We start from the raw sequence: 14,636 nt of genomic DNA on the forward strand, positions 1-14,636 counted from the left end.
CAGGGACAGACAAAGAATGGCTGAGCAGCCCAGAGGCTGCTTACCCTGGACACCTGCATTTGTAGTGGCCCCAATCTACCCAGGGCCGTGCTTTCCATCAGCACTGCTCATTTGATGAATATTGAAAACCTGCTAGGTCTGTACAGCTTCAGGAGATATTCCTGGTCTTGTTAATTTACGAAATAAATGTTGTAAGTTTCTCAAGCATTCCTAATCTCCCCTGCATTGGTTTGAAGATTTTTGACATTTTGCTTATGTATGACTAGAGAATTCTTTATTATAGGCATCTTGCCTGCCAAACTGTATTTTGGGAGTCCTCATTCACTCTAAATTTCCTCAAACCTTTGGAGTCAGAGATACTTCAAAGCCCAGGAGAGGTGCCCTTTCCAACGCTCTTATCATCCAGGGTCCTTGGACCCTGTAGAGGCTCATATTCCTGTTAATCTTTGAGGAGCCATATGTCCTGCAGACTGTGTTGTACTTCCGCCTCTGGAGGAAGATGTGTTTCAGACCCTCACCAACATGCCCTCACCAGTCATTTAAACCACTAGGGAGATAAGGAGCTACATCCCCTATAGGAGAGCAGCCCACATGGCAGGAGTGGGTTAGTCTTCCAGGAGTTTCCCCTTAGCCCTTGGTTTAAGAGACAGGGCATGAGTTTCAACACTGACCCAAACAAGCAAACCTAAAACACCATAAAATTTCCAGTATATCACAAGGAAGAAAACTTCTTTAGCTTTTCTCAGTCCTAGATATATTTGCATGCTGTTTTATAAGTTGAACAGTCTCATGTTGTACAATTTTGAAATGGAGTATGCAAGATAATATACTGAAATACTTTTATAATCTTACAAGGAAGTATTCTTTGTACCCAGAGAGAAGACTTCATAACTTGTAGGCCACACAATTCTGATTGTGAAGTTGGTGTGGGTGCTCCTGGATTGTGCTCTTGACTAACACCTCATTAGAAAACATTTTATGGTTATTAAGTCAGAGGCCTAGAAGTGGTGACAGAGGGTATGGTAGCCAGAGCTTGGAAGGAAGAATCTTTAAATTTTCATCTCAACAAGTAAGTAAAGGCAGGAAGGAGATGTACCTCAGTGGTAGAGTGCTTCCCTAGCATGTACAGTGCCCTGAGCTCAGTCCCCAGCACCACCAAAAAATTTAAAAATCAAATACTTCAACTAAGGGAGTAATGATTCAGCTAAAATAATAATAATAATCCTGGTAATAATAATAATGACCAGAATTCCCACTGGTTTAGTTACGGGTAGGGCATATGCTGCCCTCATACCCCGTTGTAGAATCACGGGCATCAGAGGTGTGTTGAACCAAAGCAGTCTGTCAAAACTCCCCATCTACTTCCTCACTTTCTGCTATTTGCATTCTTACACACAAACCTCTAATTCATTTCAGAAAGCAAAGGTCACAAAAAAGTAAAGCATAAGGAAAAAGTTTACACTGATAATTTTAAGTCATAATTTTGACCTGATCAGCAAAACTCTGTCATATTATATAGGATTTCAATTTCTGATAGAAATCTTATTTTTGACAGTTAAGCAATATTACTTTGAAAAAATTCATAGAAGTTATCATTTAACTAACAAACCTAGAAGTTACCATTTAACTAACAAACATTGTGAAGCCTTCATTCAATCTACAAATATTTTTCAAGATTCTAACATGTACTAGGTATTAAGCTTGGTACTGGGACTTTGCCCTCTAGGAGTTTACATGGAGAGTTGTATTATTGCCAACTCTAGTAGGAGCTGTGAAAGAAGCAGCAGGTATTCTAGAAGAGATCACATTAGGCCATTTGAAGGCCAATGAGTATGTTTCTGGGTGAGCAACCTGGCATCTATGTCTTCAAGGATGAAGAGGCATGAACTAGATAAGGGGCAAGACAATTTTCTAGGCAGAAAAAGCAACATTTGCTGCTTCAGAGCTCAGTGCAGGAACATGGTCATTTCTGGGTATTAAATACCAGTGTGGCTGTCATACCAGATGAAAGTAAAAGGGAAGGGATAGGAGGCCTCTGAGGCACAAGAAAACAAACCTCACAAGATCCCATGTGTTCTTTCAAGGTTGATTTTTATCTTAAGAGCCATGGGAAATCATTGAATTATTTATGAAAAGTAATTTCTGAGCCATTAAAATGGCAAAGGAAAATGCTCAGTTTGAACCCCCCAAAATGAATTAAAGTTATCCTTTTGCAGGTGAATTTTGTTCTTTAAAAGACCCAGGAAATTCCCATGATCTTTGACTGTTAACATAAGTGTTGAGTGGGGTCAGTATCATTGCTATTCTCAAATTGTATTTAGGAGGGAAGGTCAAGGAGTGATAGTTTGTATTTACATACCTCTGTACCATTTGCAAAATGCTTTCCCACGTAGTCTCCAATCTTTCATTCATTTGTTCAAAAAATTTTTTGAGGATCTATCAAGTGCCAAGCCCTTTATCCTAAATAAGGCATAATCCCCAACTTCAAGGACTTGAATAATAAATAAATGGGGAAAAGTCTAATAAGTCCTAAAATAGAGCCCTTGGTCACCTCAAAGATTGTAAGAGCAGTAATTTTTGTGTTCATTTATTATGAGACATTTCAGGCTTAAAGAGTAATCAGCTAGGTGGCTTACAGCTAAGCAGATCAGGCTGGCACCCAGATCTGCTCACATGTCATCCAGTCCTGTTCTTACTACACAAAACTGAGGTCACTGGCTGTCTTCTGAAGTCCTGCCTTGGCTATAGGTATTGCTGCCCTACAGTTCGTCAAACACGGATTGGAAGTTTTCTTATTCCCCCTTTTATCTAGTGTGAGTCTCTTCTATGACATCTTGTCTCAGAAGGTCCCAGTATCTAGTTGTGACCATAAGAAACTTTCTTCTTCCTCTTCCTCTTCTTTTCCTTCCCCTTCACCTTTTCCCTCCCCCTCCCGTTCTTCCTCCTCTTCTTTTCTCTTGCGAAACAAGAGCTCCTACCTCTTGAGCTTTTTTCTTTAGTTATTTCTCTGTAGGGTTTCACACTTTTTGCCCAGGCCAGCCTCAAACCACAATCCTCCTACCTATACATCCCATGTAGGTGGGATTAACAGACATACACCAATCATACTCATCCCAGAAACTTTCTTCTTCTTCTTTTTTCTGGTGGGTTGCAACTCAAGGCTTCACACTTACAAACCAAGTACTCTACTACTTGAGCCACATTCTAGTCCATTTTGTTCCAGATATTTTGGAAACGGCTCTCAGGAACTATTTGCCAGGCTGACTTGAACCACAATCCTTCCAATCTCAAACTCCCAAGTAGCTAGGATTATAGGCGTGAGCCACTGGCGTCTGACCAGAAACTTTCTTTTTAATCTAAGTAAAAAACTATCTTTCAGCAACATCCACTTGTTTATTATCCTGGCTTTTCCTCATAGAACATCACAGATTATTTACCTCCCCTTCAATACAGCCACACTACAGCTTCAGCATCTTCTGTAAGTGTTCCCTTATCCAGGCCAAACATTTCTGATTCCTTGAATCACTCTTTTTGTAAACTGATTTCCAGACACATCTCCACAGTTACCCTTGTATGAACACACCACTGTGTTATGTTCCTTTTTTTTAAATCTGACAGCCGGAATTACACACAGTATTCCAAATGTGGTCTAACCAGCCATTACCTCCCTATGCTTCCATTAATAAAGTGAAAGGTTCAGTTAGCTTCTTATTAACAAGTTCAGACTGTTTGTTATTACTGAACCTCTGACAAACCACATCCCCCAGGTCTTTATCATAGGATTTGCTGTTGTACAGTTGACTGTTTGAACTCAATGACAGGACTTTGTATTTATCTCCAATAAATTAAATTTTGTTGCTATTGGCCTAGTTTACCTTATTGAAATTACTTTTTAAAAATTGTGATGCTGTCATGTAACATATTAAGTATCCACGAGAGCCTTATGTGATTGTAGACGTGGTAAGCATACATTTTGCATGTTCATCTAAGTCATTAATAATATATAGAACCATGTAAGTCCAAAGACTTCATATCATGGACAATTACTGGACACTGCTCTCATGACTGGGTTCAGCCACCCAGTAACATACACTGAACTGTCATCTACCCACAGTTCTAAACTGTTTCTAAAAGTACTTTAAAACTGTACTGTATTAAACATGGTATCTTAATAACCTCAGGAATATCATGAGGCACTCTTATGGCCTTGATGAACCGGGACTCAGTGTGACTAGTCCATTTGGTGTACAAAACACAGAGGTAACCCTGAGCATTAATGTTTGAAGCAGCAGGTAATAATTTTCAGAGGTACTTCCAGCCTCCATTCAGGAATTTTTACATAAGAAAAAAGTTGTCAATCAAATTGAGTATCTGATTTAGAAAATATGTAGTGCAAGTATTTTGGCTTCTTGTTTATTTCTTTCACCTTCCCCACCCCATGTCAGGGCCAGAACAGATATCAGAGGTTGGCACCCACTTCTGAATGTCTGCCAAGTACTCTGCTTTAGGGGCTTCTATATGTTTTCAGTTTGTTCTGGCTGCATTACAATTGTTTCCAAAGACACTGAGGAGTAGAGATTTCTCTTAAAATGTTTTTCAAAAGGCATACAGAAGGAAACATTGCATGTAGAATATCTATTGTTTTTTCATCTCTATCCAACCTTTTCTACTTTAATCATCTTAGAAATTCATCTCCCTTCTTTTCCTTTTTGAGAGATCTAATTTATCTGATAGCTTTAGCTACTATTACCCAGTTACTCCCAGATATCTCTGACCCTTATATCCCTCCTAAGCACCAAATCTGTTTCCAGCTACCCACCTAACATCTTGGCCTAAAGGTCATACAAGCACCTTACATTCAATGTGTCTGAAACCAAGATGGTCATTTTCTGGACCCCAAGCCAGCTTGTCCTAGAATCTCTGCTTCAGTTAATGTCATCACTATTTCCTCAGAATGAAAGCCTTAAATAATATTGTTATGAATTTGTATCAATGTCTGTTTTAATGCAAGTACTCTAAATGTATTGTCACTAGTCTGTCACATATCTTAAAGGTAGATGCTACCTGGAGCTCAGAGAGGTAATCTTGCACCGGGTAAGTGGACTTCAGACTCACACCCACAACTCTCTGTCTTCCAAGTTAACTTCTTCCTGTTGCATCCCAGTGCCTTCCTTTTTCTCTCTTCCCACATCCATAAAGTCACTGTGCTCTATCAGAAATACCTCACAAATGTCCCTTTTCTCTGTGACCAGGATCAGGCCTTTGGTTCATCATTTCATTCCTAGATTTTATCAGTTCCTCTTAAAAGGTCTCTTCGTGGTCAGTCTCTCACCCACAAGTCTGTGTCCATAACTACCAAAGTAACTACTAAAACACAAAGTTCAGCCCAGAGAAGGCTCTCCATTCCACCAGCTTACTTAAAACAGACCACTATAAAGACCAGGCTACATCTTACCTCTGTCCTCCCTCTACAAGTGAGAGGTCAGCCCCTCAGTACATTTGTAAAACTTTCCTGCCCTCCTTTCAAAGATGAAACATAGAGTTCTTGCATATCATAGTTTTTGTACTTGTGATACTCTTTCACAGAGTATTTACTTGGATATCTAAGTAGTAAAGTATAAACTTATTCCTTCCCAAAGTATCAGGTGAAATTTTTTATTTAAAAAATAAGTTTTAGTCAAGTCAGCTGAACAAGAAAATGCCTACCTAGCATATCTTCAGATCATTTGGATGTATCAGTTCCTATACAAGGTAAGTATTTTACTTATAGATTCAAAAGTAGGAGAGGAAACTATTCCATACTGTGGTTTGAACTCAGGGCCTACACCTTGAGCCACTCTACTAGCCTTTTTTTGTGGAGGTTTTTTTTTAAAGGGTCTGTTGAACTATTTGCTTGGGCTGGCTTTGAACCGCGATCCTGCTGATTCCTGTCTCCTGAGTAGCTAGGATTACAGGCATGAGTCACTAGTGCCCAGCTAATCTTATATCATTTTTAAGAATAGATAGAATTCCTTCATGAGAAGAAAATTACCTTTAGGAAAACTGTTGGATGAACAATTTTGGTTGTGAAAAGGTAGCCAGGTTAGGCTGGGAGTAAGAGAAAGACATAGCAAAAGTCCTCCACCTAACACAGAAGTGAAAACTTGAGGTGGGAGAAGATGACTCATGTAGAAGAGAGTTGAAACAGGGGGCAATCATAATAGGAATTGAAGCCTGGTTGAAGAAGGGATCTGTGAAAACTGGAGGAGGCAACTGCTTACGCATTTTAGTAACAGGGGTAACTTTATGTTTACTATGCCTACAATGCTGTGATGCCTTATAACCCCTCTTGATTGTCCCCAGATCTTGATTTATGAACTATTGAGGGGAAAAAGCCAGGGAGGGGAGTGAAAGAGAAACTTCCAAGTATACTTTCCATTACTTCCTATATGTCACCATATAGCTAATTTAGTAAAATTAAATTGGTATAGCGATTAATATTGCTTGCTAGATAAAAATATAGTAATCATTTTAGTAAAGATAACTGTGTACATAGAAAAACACAAATTACATTTACATGTTTGTTATTTGTAATTATAGTAAAACATGATGTACTAAAAGGAAGGCATGACAGAGACCTCAAATGATATACCCACAATAGATAAGGCATCTTATTTAATGTAGTGTTCTAACACAGATTCAAATGGCAAAACAGAGGATCTCACAGATATATTTTGTAGTTAAAGCAGCAACTATCTTACTATATGTTGCCTAGAACTACACACACACACACACAGATGCTACTAGAGTGAAGTGAAGAACAAACAACCCTCCAAAAATTCCCCTTGGCCATCAATCATTTAATCCATTCTTTTTCTCACACATGGAACAAGCAAGTGTCACCTCCAAGGTTCTAACCAGTCACCAAATCACCGTTGATGGCCCAGTACTTGTGAGTAATCAGTCTCCCTCTCCCTTATGTTTTACAGGAGAATAACAGTGATAGCCTCTCTAGTCTGGAAAGGGAAAGAGTGAGAGATAGATACAGCCAACAGCAACCGACACGCACTACTGATGTTTTGTTTTCAGACCTTATCTTCTTCTTTTTTTTTTTTTTTTTTAGGTTTTTTTTTTTATTGTTTTATTATTCATATGTGCATACAAGGCTTGGGTCATTTCTCCCCCTGCCCCCACCCCCTCCCTTACCACCCACTCCGCCCCCTCCTCCTCTCCCCCACCCCCTCAATACCCAGCATAAACTATTTTGCCCTTATCTCAAAAATATGGAACGCTTCACGAATTTGCCTATCATCCTTGTGCAGGGGCCATGCTAATCTTCTCTATATCGTTCCAATTTTAGTATATGTGCTGCCGAAGCGAGCACCAGACCTTATCTTCTAAAGCTGCAGATTTACTGAGTTTATGATCTTCCCCCCAAGTAGTCAGGCAACAGTTTACTAGATGCTTTGACACTTCAAAATGACCATTTCCACTTTTGTAGCTTTTAGTGTCCATTTTTACTGCCCAACCACCATACAAGGGCCTCATGCTTTTACAAATATCTATTTAGTAATATAAACTATATTATATTGCCTATCATACTGCTAGCTTTATTTCACGTTCATGCTGCATGCCCAATGCTTGTCATTAGGGGCTCTATTCAGTCTAGTTACTCAGGAACCCAGATTGATAGAGGCTCCATCATCTTACAGAAGATGGAAAGATCTCCCATGCTCATAGATTGTCTGAATAAATAGTGTGAAAATGGCTTTATTATCCAAAGCAATCTACATGTTCAATGCAATTCCCATCAAAATTCCAATGACATTCATCACGGAGATTGAAAAATCTACCCTAAAGTTCATTTGGAAGCACAAAAGACCACAAATATCCAAGCAATACTGAGCAGAAAGAGCAACACTGGAGGTATCATAATACCCAACTTCAAACTATATTACAGAGCCATAACAGTAAAAAACAGCATGGTACTGGCACAAAAACAGACATGAAGATCAATGGAACAGAATAGAAGATCCAGATATGAGTCCATGCAGCTATGCCCATCTGATTTTTGACAAAGGTTCCCAAAACATATGATGGAGAAAGACAGCTTCTTCAACAAATGTTGCTGAGGAAAGTGGATATCTGCAGAAAACTAAAACTAGATCCATGTCTTTCACCTTGTACAAGTACCAACTAAAGTAGATTAAGGACCTGAAACATTGAAGCTAGTGTAGGAAAAAGCAAGAAATACACTGGAACTAATGTGCATAGGTAATGACTTCCTCAGTAGAACTCAAATTACTCAGCAACTAAGAGAAAGGATTAACAAATAGGACTACATGAAACTAAAAAGCTTCTGCACAACAAAAGAAACAGTCATCAGATTGAAGAGGCAGCCCACAGAATGGGAAAAAAACCTTTACCAGCCTATACATCTGACAAAGGATTAATAACCAGAATGTATAGGGAACTCAATAAACCAAACTCCCAAAAAAAATCAATGACCCAATGAAGAAATGGGAAAATGAACTGAACAGAGCTTTTTCAAAGTCCAAATGGCCAAAAGACTCATGAAGAAATGTTCAACATCCCTGACAAAGAAAATGCAAATCAAAACCATGTTAAGATACCACCTCACTCCTGTTAGAATTGTTAGAATAACTGTCATCAAGAACACAAGTGACAACAAATGTTGGGAAGGATTTGGGGAAAAGGGAACCTTCATCATCTTGTGGTGCTCCATTGTAACTACCCCCAAACTTAATGGCTTAAAATAATAATGATTAACATCTTCTTATGATTCTAAGAGTTCACTGAGTGAGTTTTCTACGAGGTGAGCCTAGGACCACACATACAGCTGCGTTCAGCAAGAGTTGGCCCAGGGATGAATTCAGCTGGGAAATCTGGACAGCTCTTTCACCATATGGTCTTTCCTGCTTAAGGAGGCCAGACCAAGCTTCAGACATGATGGCAAGATGGCAGACTCCAACGAGGAAGCTTTTTTAAGCTTTTTGTTTGCTGATGCCATGTTAGCTGAAGAAAATCACATAGCCAAGCTCAGTGTCAATTTAGGAAGAGACTATACAAGGAAATGGATATTTGGGTATACAACTCATTGATTGTGTAACAATCAGTCTACCACAACTATCAGAGCAGGAGGCAGTAGACTTTTTCGTTACAGTCCAGATAGTAAGGAGTTTAGGCTTTGCAGGCCGATTAGTTCTGTCACAACTTCTCAGTTCTTTTATTCAACAGTGGCAAGGTGTAAATAAGTGAGCATAGCTTTGTTTCAGTAAAACTTTATTTCCACTAATAGGCAGTGGTCTGGTTTGATCCACCACTAATCTGTTACGAAAGCCCTTATCCAGTACTTGCAGAAAGGGAAGAATTTTGGCCCTTTTATGCTTTGACTCAAAAGTATCACATGTGAATTCTGCCTTTACCCATTGGCCAAAAGTAGTCACATGACTGCAGTATAATCTTGCTGTGTTTTAGAAGAAGAGAAAACCTAGGCACTGGCAGAGGCTAGAAGTCTTTGTCATGGGACCCTCTTTTCAAAAGTGGCCACTTCAGTCACCTGCCTGTTTTTCTTGAGGACCAGGCACTGAGTTTAAGTATGAAAAAACTGGACAGAAAGCTTTTGTTTTGATGGAGTTCACACAGAGACCAGGAAGGTTACTACATAAGAGAAGCACTATATGTACCTTCACTCCAGAACTGTTAGTCATCGTCTATTTGTGCACTTAGCAACTCAAGGGTATGATTTTCTCTTCTCTGATGATGGTTTCTTTGCAGGTACTCTAGGAATTTGTCAAAGAATGGGTGGAATGATTGAGTGATCAAACCATCAGACCAAAACAAGGATTTCCTTTAAATTTCTAGGGTTCTAGGAATAGGTGCTCAATCTCTCTCTTTCTCTCTCTCTCTCTCATCTCATTTCATCTCATCTCATCTCATCCCCTAATTTCTACAGCTACAGTACATTAAAAGTTTAGGTTAGTTTGCTTTCTTTCAAAACTCCCTGGGCAGTTAACAGAAACTGTCACCTTGTCTTATTATCTTACAACACCGAAGAGCCTTCATTTCATAATGCCTGAAAATTACTCTAAGAATGAGCTGAATACTATTTTCCTATTCCAATCCTCTCCTTTCCTCCTTTGAGAGATGGAGGATCTGGTTTTTAGCACTCTCACTAAAAGCCTGGGTTATGCACTGAAGTTATGGCCAGTCATTGAGAAAATGGATATAAATGGGAACATAGAGCCTAAAAAAGGTTTGTGCCAAGTGAATAATTGTCTTTTAGCCTCGGAAAAAGCTACTTGCTTATATCATACATGGGTGGATTTCATCATTGGAAATATTTTTTAGAAAATACTCATTTTATTTTAGGTTCATGAGCTGAGCCATTTTAATTCCAGATTTTATCATAATCAAGTTAAAATACTTTTTTTTTAGTACTGGCACTTAAGCTCCAAGTTAAATTTTTATGTTGGAACAAATAGAGCAAATTCAGGATACAGAGTTCTTTGAAATAGATATTTTTGCAAAACAATCCACTTGGGAGACAGGAACATAAAAATACAGATACAGCAAATTGACTCATTGTTCTCAAGAAGTTGACAATCTGGTGATTGAGTCAGATCTATGAACAAGTAACATAATATACAAATAGGGAAATTGGTAACCAAGTAGAAATCTGGTTTAAGTGCTTTTTGAATGTAGGAGTAGGTGTCAAACTGAGGAGGGGGGATAGAAAATTAAAGAATAGCCTCATGGAATAAGGCATTAAAAACTGTATTTAAAAGATGCACAGGATTTTGAAAGGACTTGCATGAGGCAGAGTGTGTTCTGGGCACAGGGAGTGGTGACTAGCATGCAAGGGCCTAGTCTAGGGCACTAGCTAGGCGGAGGTGAGGATCAGAGCACAGCTGGGCTGCAAAGGAGGTAGAAGAGGCAGAGATGACATGATGCTGGATGCTGAAGATGGTCAGGATTTCTAAGGGAGTAGTCATTGCACCAGAAAGAAGCCTAGTACACATGTGAATCTGTGACTTCCTCCTATGTATCGGTGGATGCTCTCTCTTGTACCTCTTTGTGTGGTCAGTTAGAGTACATTTGTTACTTGTCAAGCACCTGCACACCCATGTTTATTGTGGCACTATTCACAATAGCCAAGTTATGGAAACAGCCAAGATGCCCCACCACCGACGAATGTATTAAGAAAATGTGGTATCTATACACAATGGAATTTTATGCAGCCATGAAGAAGAACGAAATGTTATCATTCGCTGGTAAATGGATGGAATTGGAGAACATCATTCTGAGTGAGGTTAGCCTGGCCCAAAAGACCAAAAATCGTATGTTCTCCCTCATATGTGGACATTAGATCAAGGGCAAACACAACAAGGGGATTGGACTATGAGCACATGATAAAAGCGAGAGCACACAAGGGAGGGGTGAGGATAGGTAAGACACCTAAAAACTAGCTAGCATTTGTTGCCCTTAACGCAGAGAAACTAAAGCAGATACCTTAAAGCAACTGAGGCCAATAGGAAAAGGGGACCAGGAACTAGAGAAAAGGTTAGATCAAAAAGAATTAACCTAGAAGGTAACACCCACGCACAGGAAATCAATGTGAGTCAATGCCCTGTATAGCTATCCTTATCTCAACCAGCAAAAACCCTTGTTCCTTCCTATTATTGCTTATACTTTTTCTACAACAAAATTAGAAATAAGGGCAAAATAGTTTCTGCTGGGTATTGGGTGGGGGGGAGAAGGAGGGGGCGGAGTGGGTGGTAAGGGAGGGGGTGGGGGCAGGGGGGAGAAATGAACCAAGCCTTGTATGCACATATGAATAATAAAAGAAAAATGAAAAAATAAAAAATAAAAAAAAGAAGGCACCTTACTTTATTCCTTCATCCAGGAATTTTCAGTCTTTCTTCTTTTATTTGCTGTCCTAACAATAATAAAGGGCCTAGACTTGGACTAAAATGATATTGCAAATCATCAGAATCAACATTCCCAGGCACAAGTTGGTTCTTGCCCTTGCCCTCAGGTAATCCTGGCTGTGAACACAATGTTCTTAGAGTTGTTTTTCACATAGTTCTGTTCTGTTTCCAAGTATTTATCCATTTAAGCAACATTGGTATTTAATGCTGAAAGGACATCTGTTTTCCTGGCCTGGCACCTCGTTTCTGAGATAGAACTGCTTTTTATGTCTCTGTCCACCTTCTCATGGTAAAAAAAAATTAATTTTGACTCTAAGCAAATTAACTTATCTAAAATTCTTACAACTTGTATGAGGGACTTTGGAGGAACTATGATGTGTCTTATTGCTGATTTGGAGTGCTTTCGTGCCTAGCATGTTAAGGTACCCCTGTAGTAGTAAATCCAACTCAAGAGCCTGAAATTCTTCTGCACAGTGCATGTCAAGTCCTCGGTCTTAGGGTTTTTCCATAGAGATCCATATGTACACATAAAGCTGGCCCCATGGCTGGCCTCTATCCCATACAGGGTTATTTGTCAATTGCAGAGAAACAAAGAATGAAGATACTCATGCCCCATCGTTCATCAGTTTTTTCTATGAGCCTTATAGCTGGATATTGAAAAATCTAGATTTGATTTTTTTTTTAATTTCAAGTCAACTGAATAGCCCATACACATGGAAATATAACCAGGAAGTGTTTGTAGTACTGAATCAGAACTTTTATTAGTGTTCTTACTTCTTTTTAATCTGAATATTCTTTTGCAGGTTCTTTTCCTCACTGGCTTTGGCTATGTGTATGTGGACGTTGTTCATCAGTGTGGCACAGTTTTCATCACTGTGGCCCCAGAAGGAAAAGCAGGACTAATTTCAACCAATCCAAACAGGTAGGTGTAATTATTTTCCCAGTGGTAGTATAGTAAGCTTTCCCATTATAAATTTGCAAAACTACTATTTGCCATTCTCTGTCATCCCTACACACTTTCTAAAACTTTTGATTAATTATAGTGTAATCCCTAACTAAAGATTTAGTTATTAGCATGAAGTCATACCTGTAATAGGCAGCAATGCATTATCTTTCTTGAGTCTCCCTTCTAGTTCTTCTGTGATAAATTCAACAAACTGACTTACAAAAATAATACATTCATCTTAGAATTAGCCATTATTGTTAACATGATGTGCAAGTTAACATTTCTATATACACATGACAACTTCACAAGTAATCAGACTAAGCAATTAGGGCTTTATTTCTTACAGCAACATTTTCCCCCTTTTACCTGAGTACTGCTATCAGGTTTAGATAATTCAATAGAAATAATATAAAGACACCCTCTCCTTCCAAAAACAAAAATAAGGGCAAAAGACATGAATAGGAAATTCTAGGTTAGAGGAAATATAAGTAATCAAAAAAATGAAAATGAAAACATAAATAAGATATTATTTATCAAATTAACAAAGATAGTCCACCATATATAGTCCTGAGAGAAGGGTAAATAGGTGCCATTTTCTCGAATGCACTTTAGCAAGGCGCTTTAAAATCCCATTGGCCTAGAAATTCCACTTTTTAAGAGTTTTAAGAGTTAAGAAAATAAAGACATGGGCAAGGATATACACAGAGAGATGTTTATAAGATTGATAATTATAGTGGCAAGGTATTCAAAGTACAAATACCCATCAGTAGGAAAATAGAAGATATATAAATGCTTCACAAATGGTGCATTACATAAAATAGGTGTTGTAGAATTTTAATGGAATAGAAAGATGCATATGATACAATCTAAAGCAAAGCAAGCAGAATATAACATTGACTACATAAATGTCATAGTTATGTGTCATCTGTACATATAGACACAGAAATACATATTTTAAAGGACTGAAAAAAGAATGAAAGAAAGAGCTAGACGCAGTAGTTCACACCTGTAATCCTAGCTACATGGGAGACAGAGGTTAGAGGATTGCAGCCTGAAGCTAGACGGGCAAAAGCATGAGACACTATGCGAAAAATAACTAAAGGAAAAAAGGCTAGGGGCATAGCTCAGGTGTAGAGCACCTGCGTAGCAAGCACAAGGCCCTGAGTTCAAACCCCAGTATTGAAAAAAAAGACTGAAAGAAAAAGAAGCAATCAAAATTGTTAATAGATATGGGGTTGTAAGTTTAATAATTCTTGTATTTTAATTTTTATACTAGCATTTTATAATCAAAGTTTAATTACAGTTTAAATTAACAATGCTAACTTTCTTACATTTGTTTAGGCCTTTTAAAAAAAATTTCCTTACTTCTTATGTATGGCTAGAACTCATGAGTTTTGACCCCACTATTTCAAACAACATTGGATGGAATGTTTTCTTTGCCCCAAAGTGTAAAAAATTAAGAGTATGACAAAATTGGAGAGTAAATTTCAAATTATATAAATTTCAAGCCTACACAACAGTTTCAGAAACCTAGGGCATAAGTGTTAAATGATAATACCCACAAGCATACATGTGGAGGTAGAAATAAGAACAGTACCAATATCTACTGGCACTTCCTTGACTTGCATTTTATTGATCCATTTATGCAACAAATAGTTTTCAAGCACTTCCTGGATGCCATGTGTTGTTCTGGTGGCAGGGATACATCAACAAGTGAAAAGGCTGAAACTCTTACCCGTGAGATTACATTCTCATAGACA

The 14,636-nt window shown here is 38.4% G+C and overlaps 1 protein-coding gene and 1 non-coding gene across 5 annotated transcripts in view; one reads left to right on the forward strand and one right to left on the reverse strand.

Moving 5' to 3' along the window:
* Vps13b (vacuolar protein sorting 13 homolog B) overlaps positions 1–14,636 on the forward strand; it is a 699,658-nt gene that overhangs the window by 659,724 nt on the left and 25,298 nt on the right. For all 4 annotated transcript variants that reach the window (XM_074068910.1, XM_074068912.1, XM_074068909.1 and 1 more), the window contains exon 55: positions 12,734–12,852. In XM_074068910.1, coding sequence (XP_073925011.1) covers positions 12,734–12,852 — 119 coding nt within the window. The remainder of the gene's footprint in view (positions 1–12,733; positions 12,853–14,636) is intronic.
* Positions 7,257–7,363, reverse strand: LOC141421973 (U6 spliceosomal RNA). Its single transcript, XR_012446642.1, has one exon. It is a non-coding gene; the product is annotated as a U6 spliceosomal RNA (small nuclear RNA).

The sequence above is a fragment of the Castor canadensis genome, chromosome 3, assembly GCF_047511655.1.
Source record: "Castor canadensis chromosome 3, mCasCan1.hap1v2, whole genome shotgun sequence".
In the NCBI taxonomy this organism is placed as follows: Eukaryota; Metazoa; Chordata; class Mammalia; order Rodentia; family Castoridae; genus Castor; species Castor canadensis.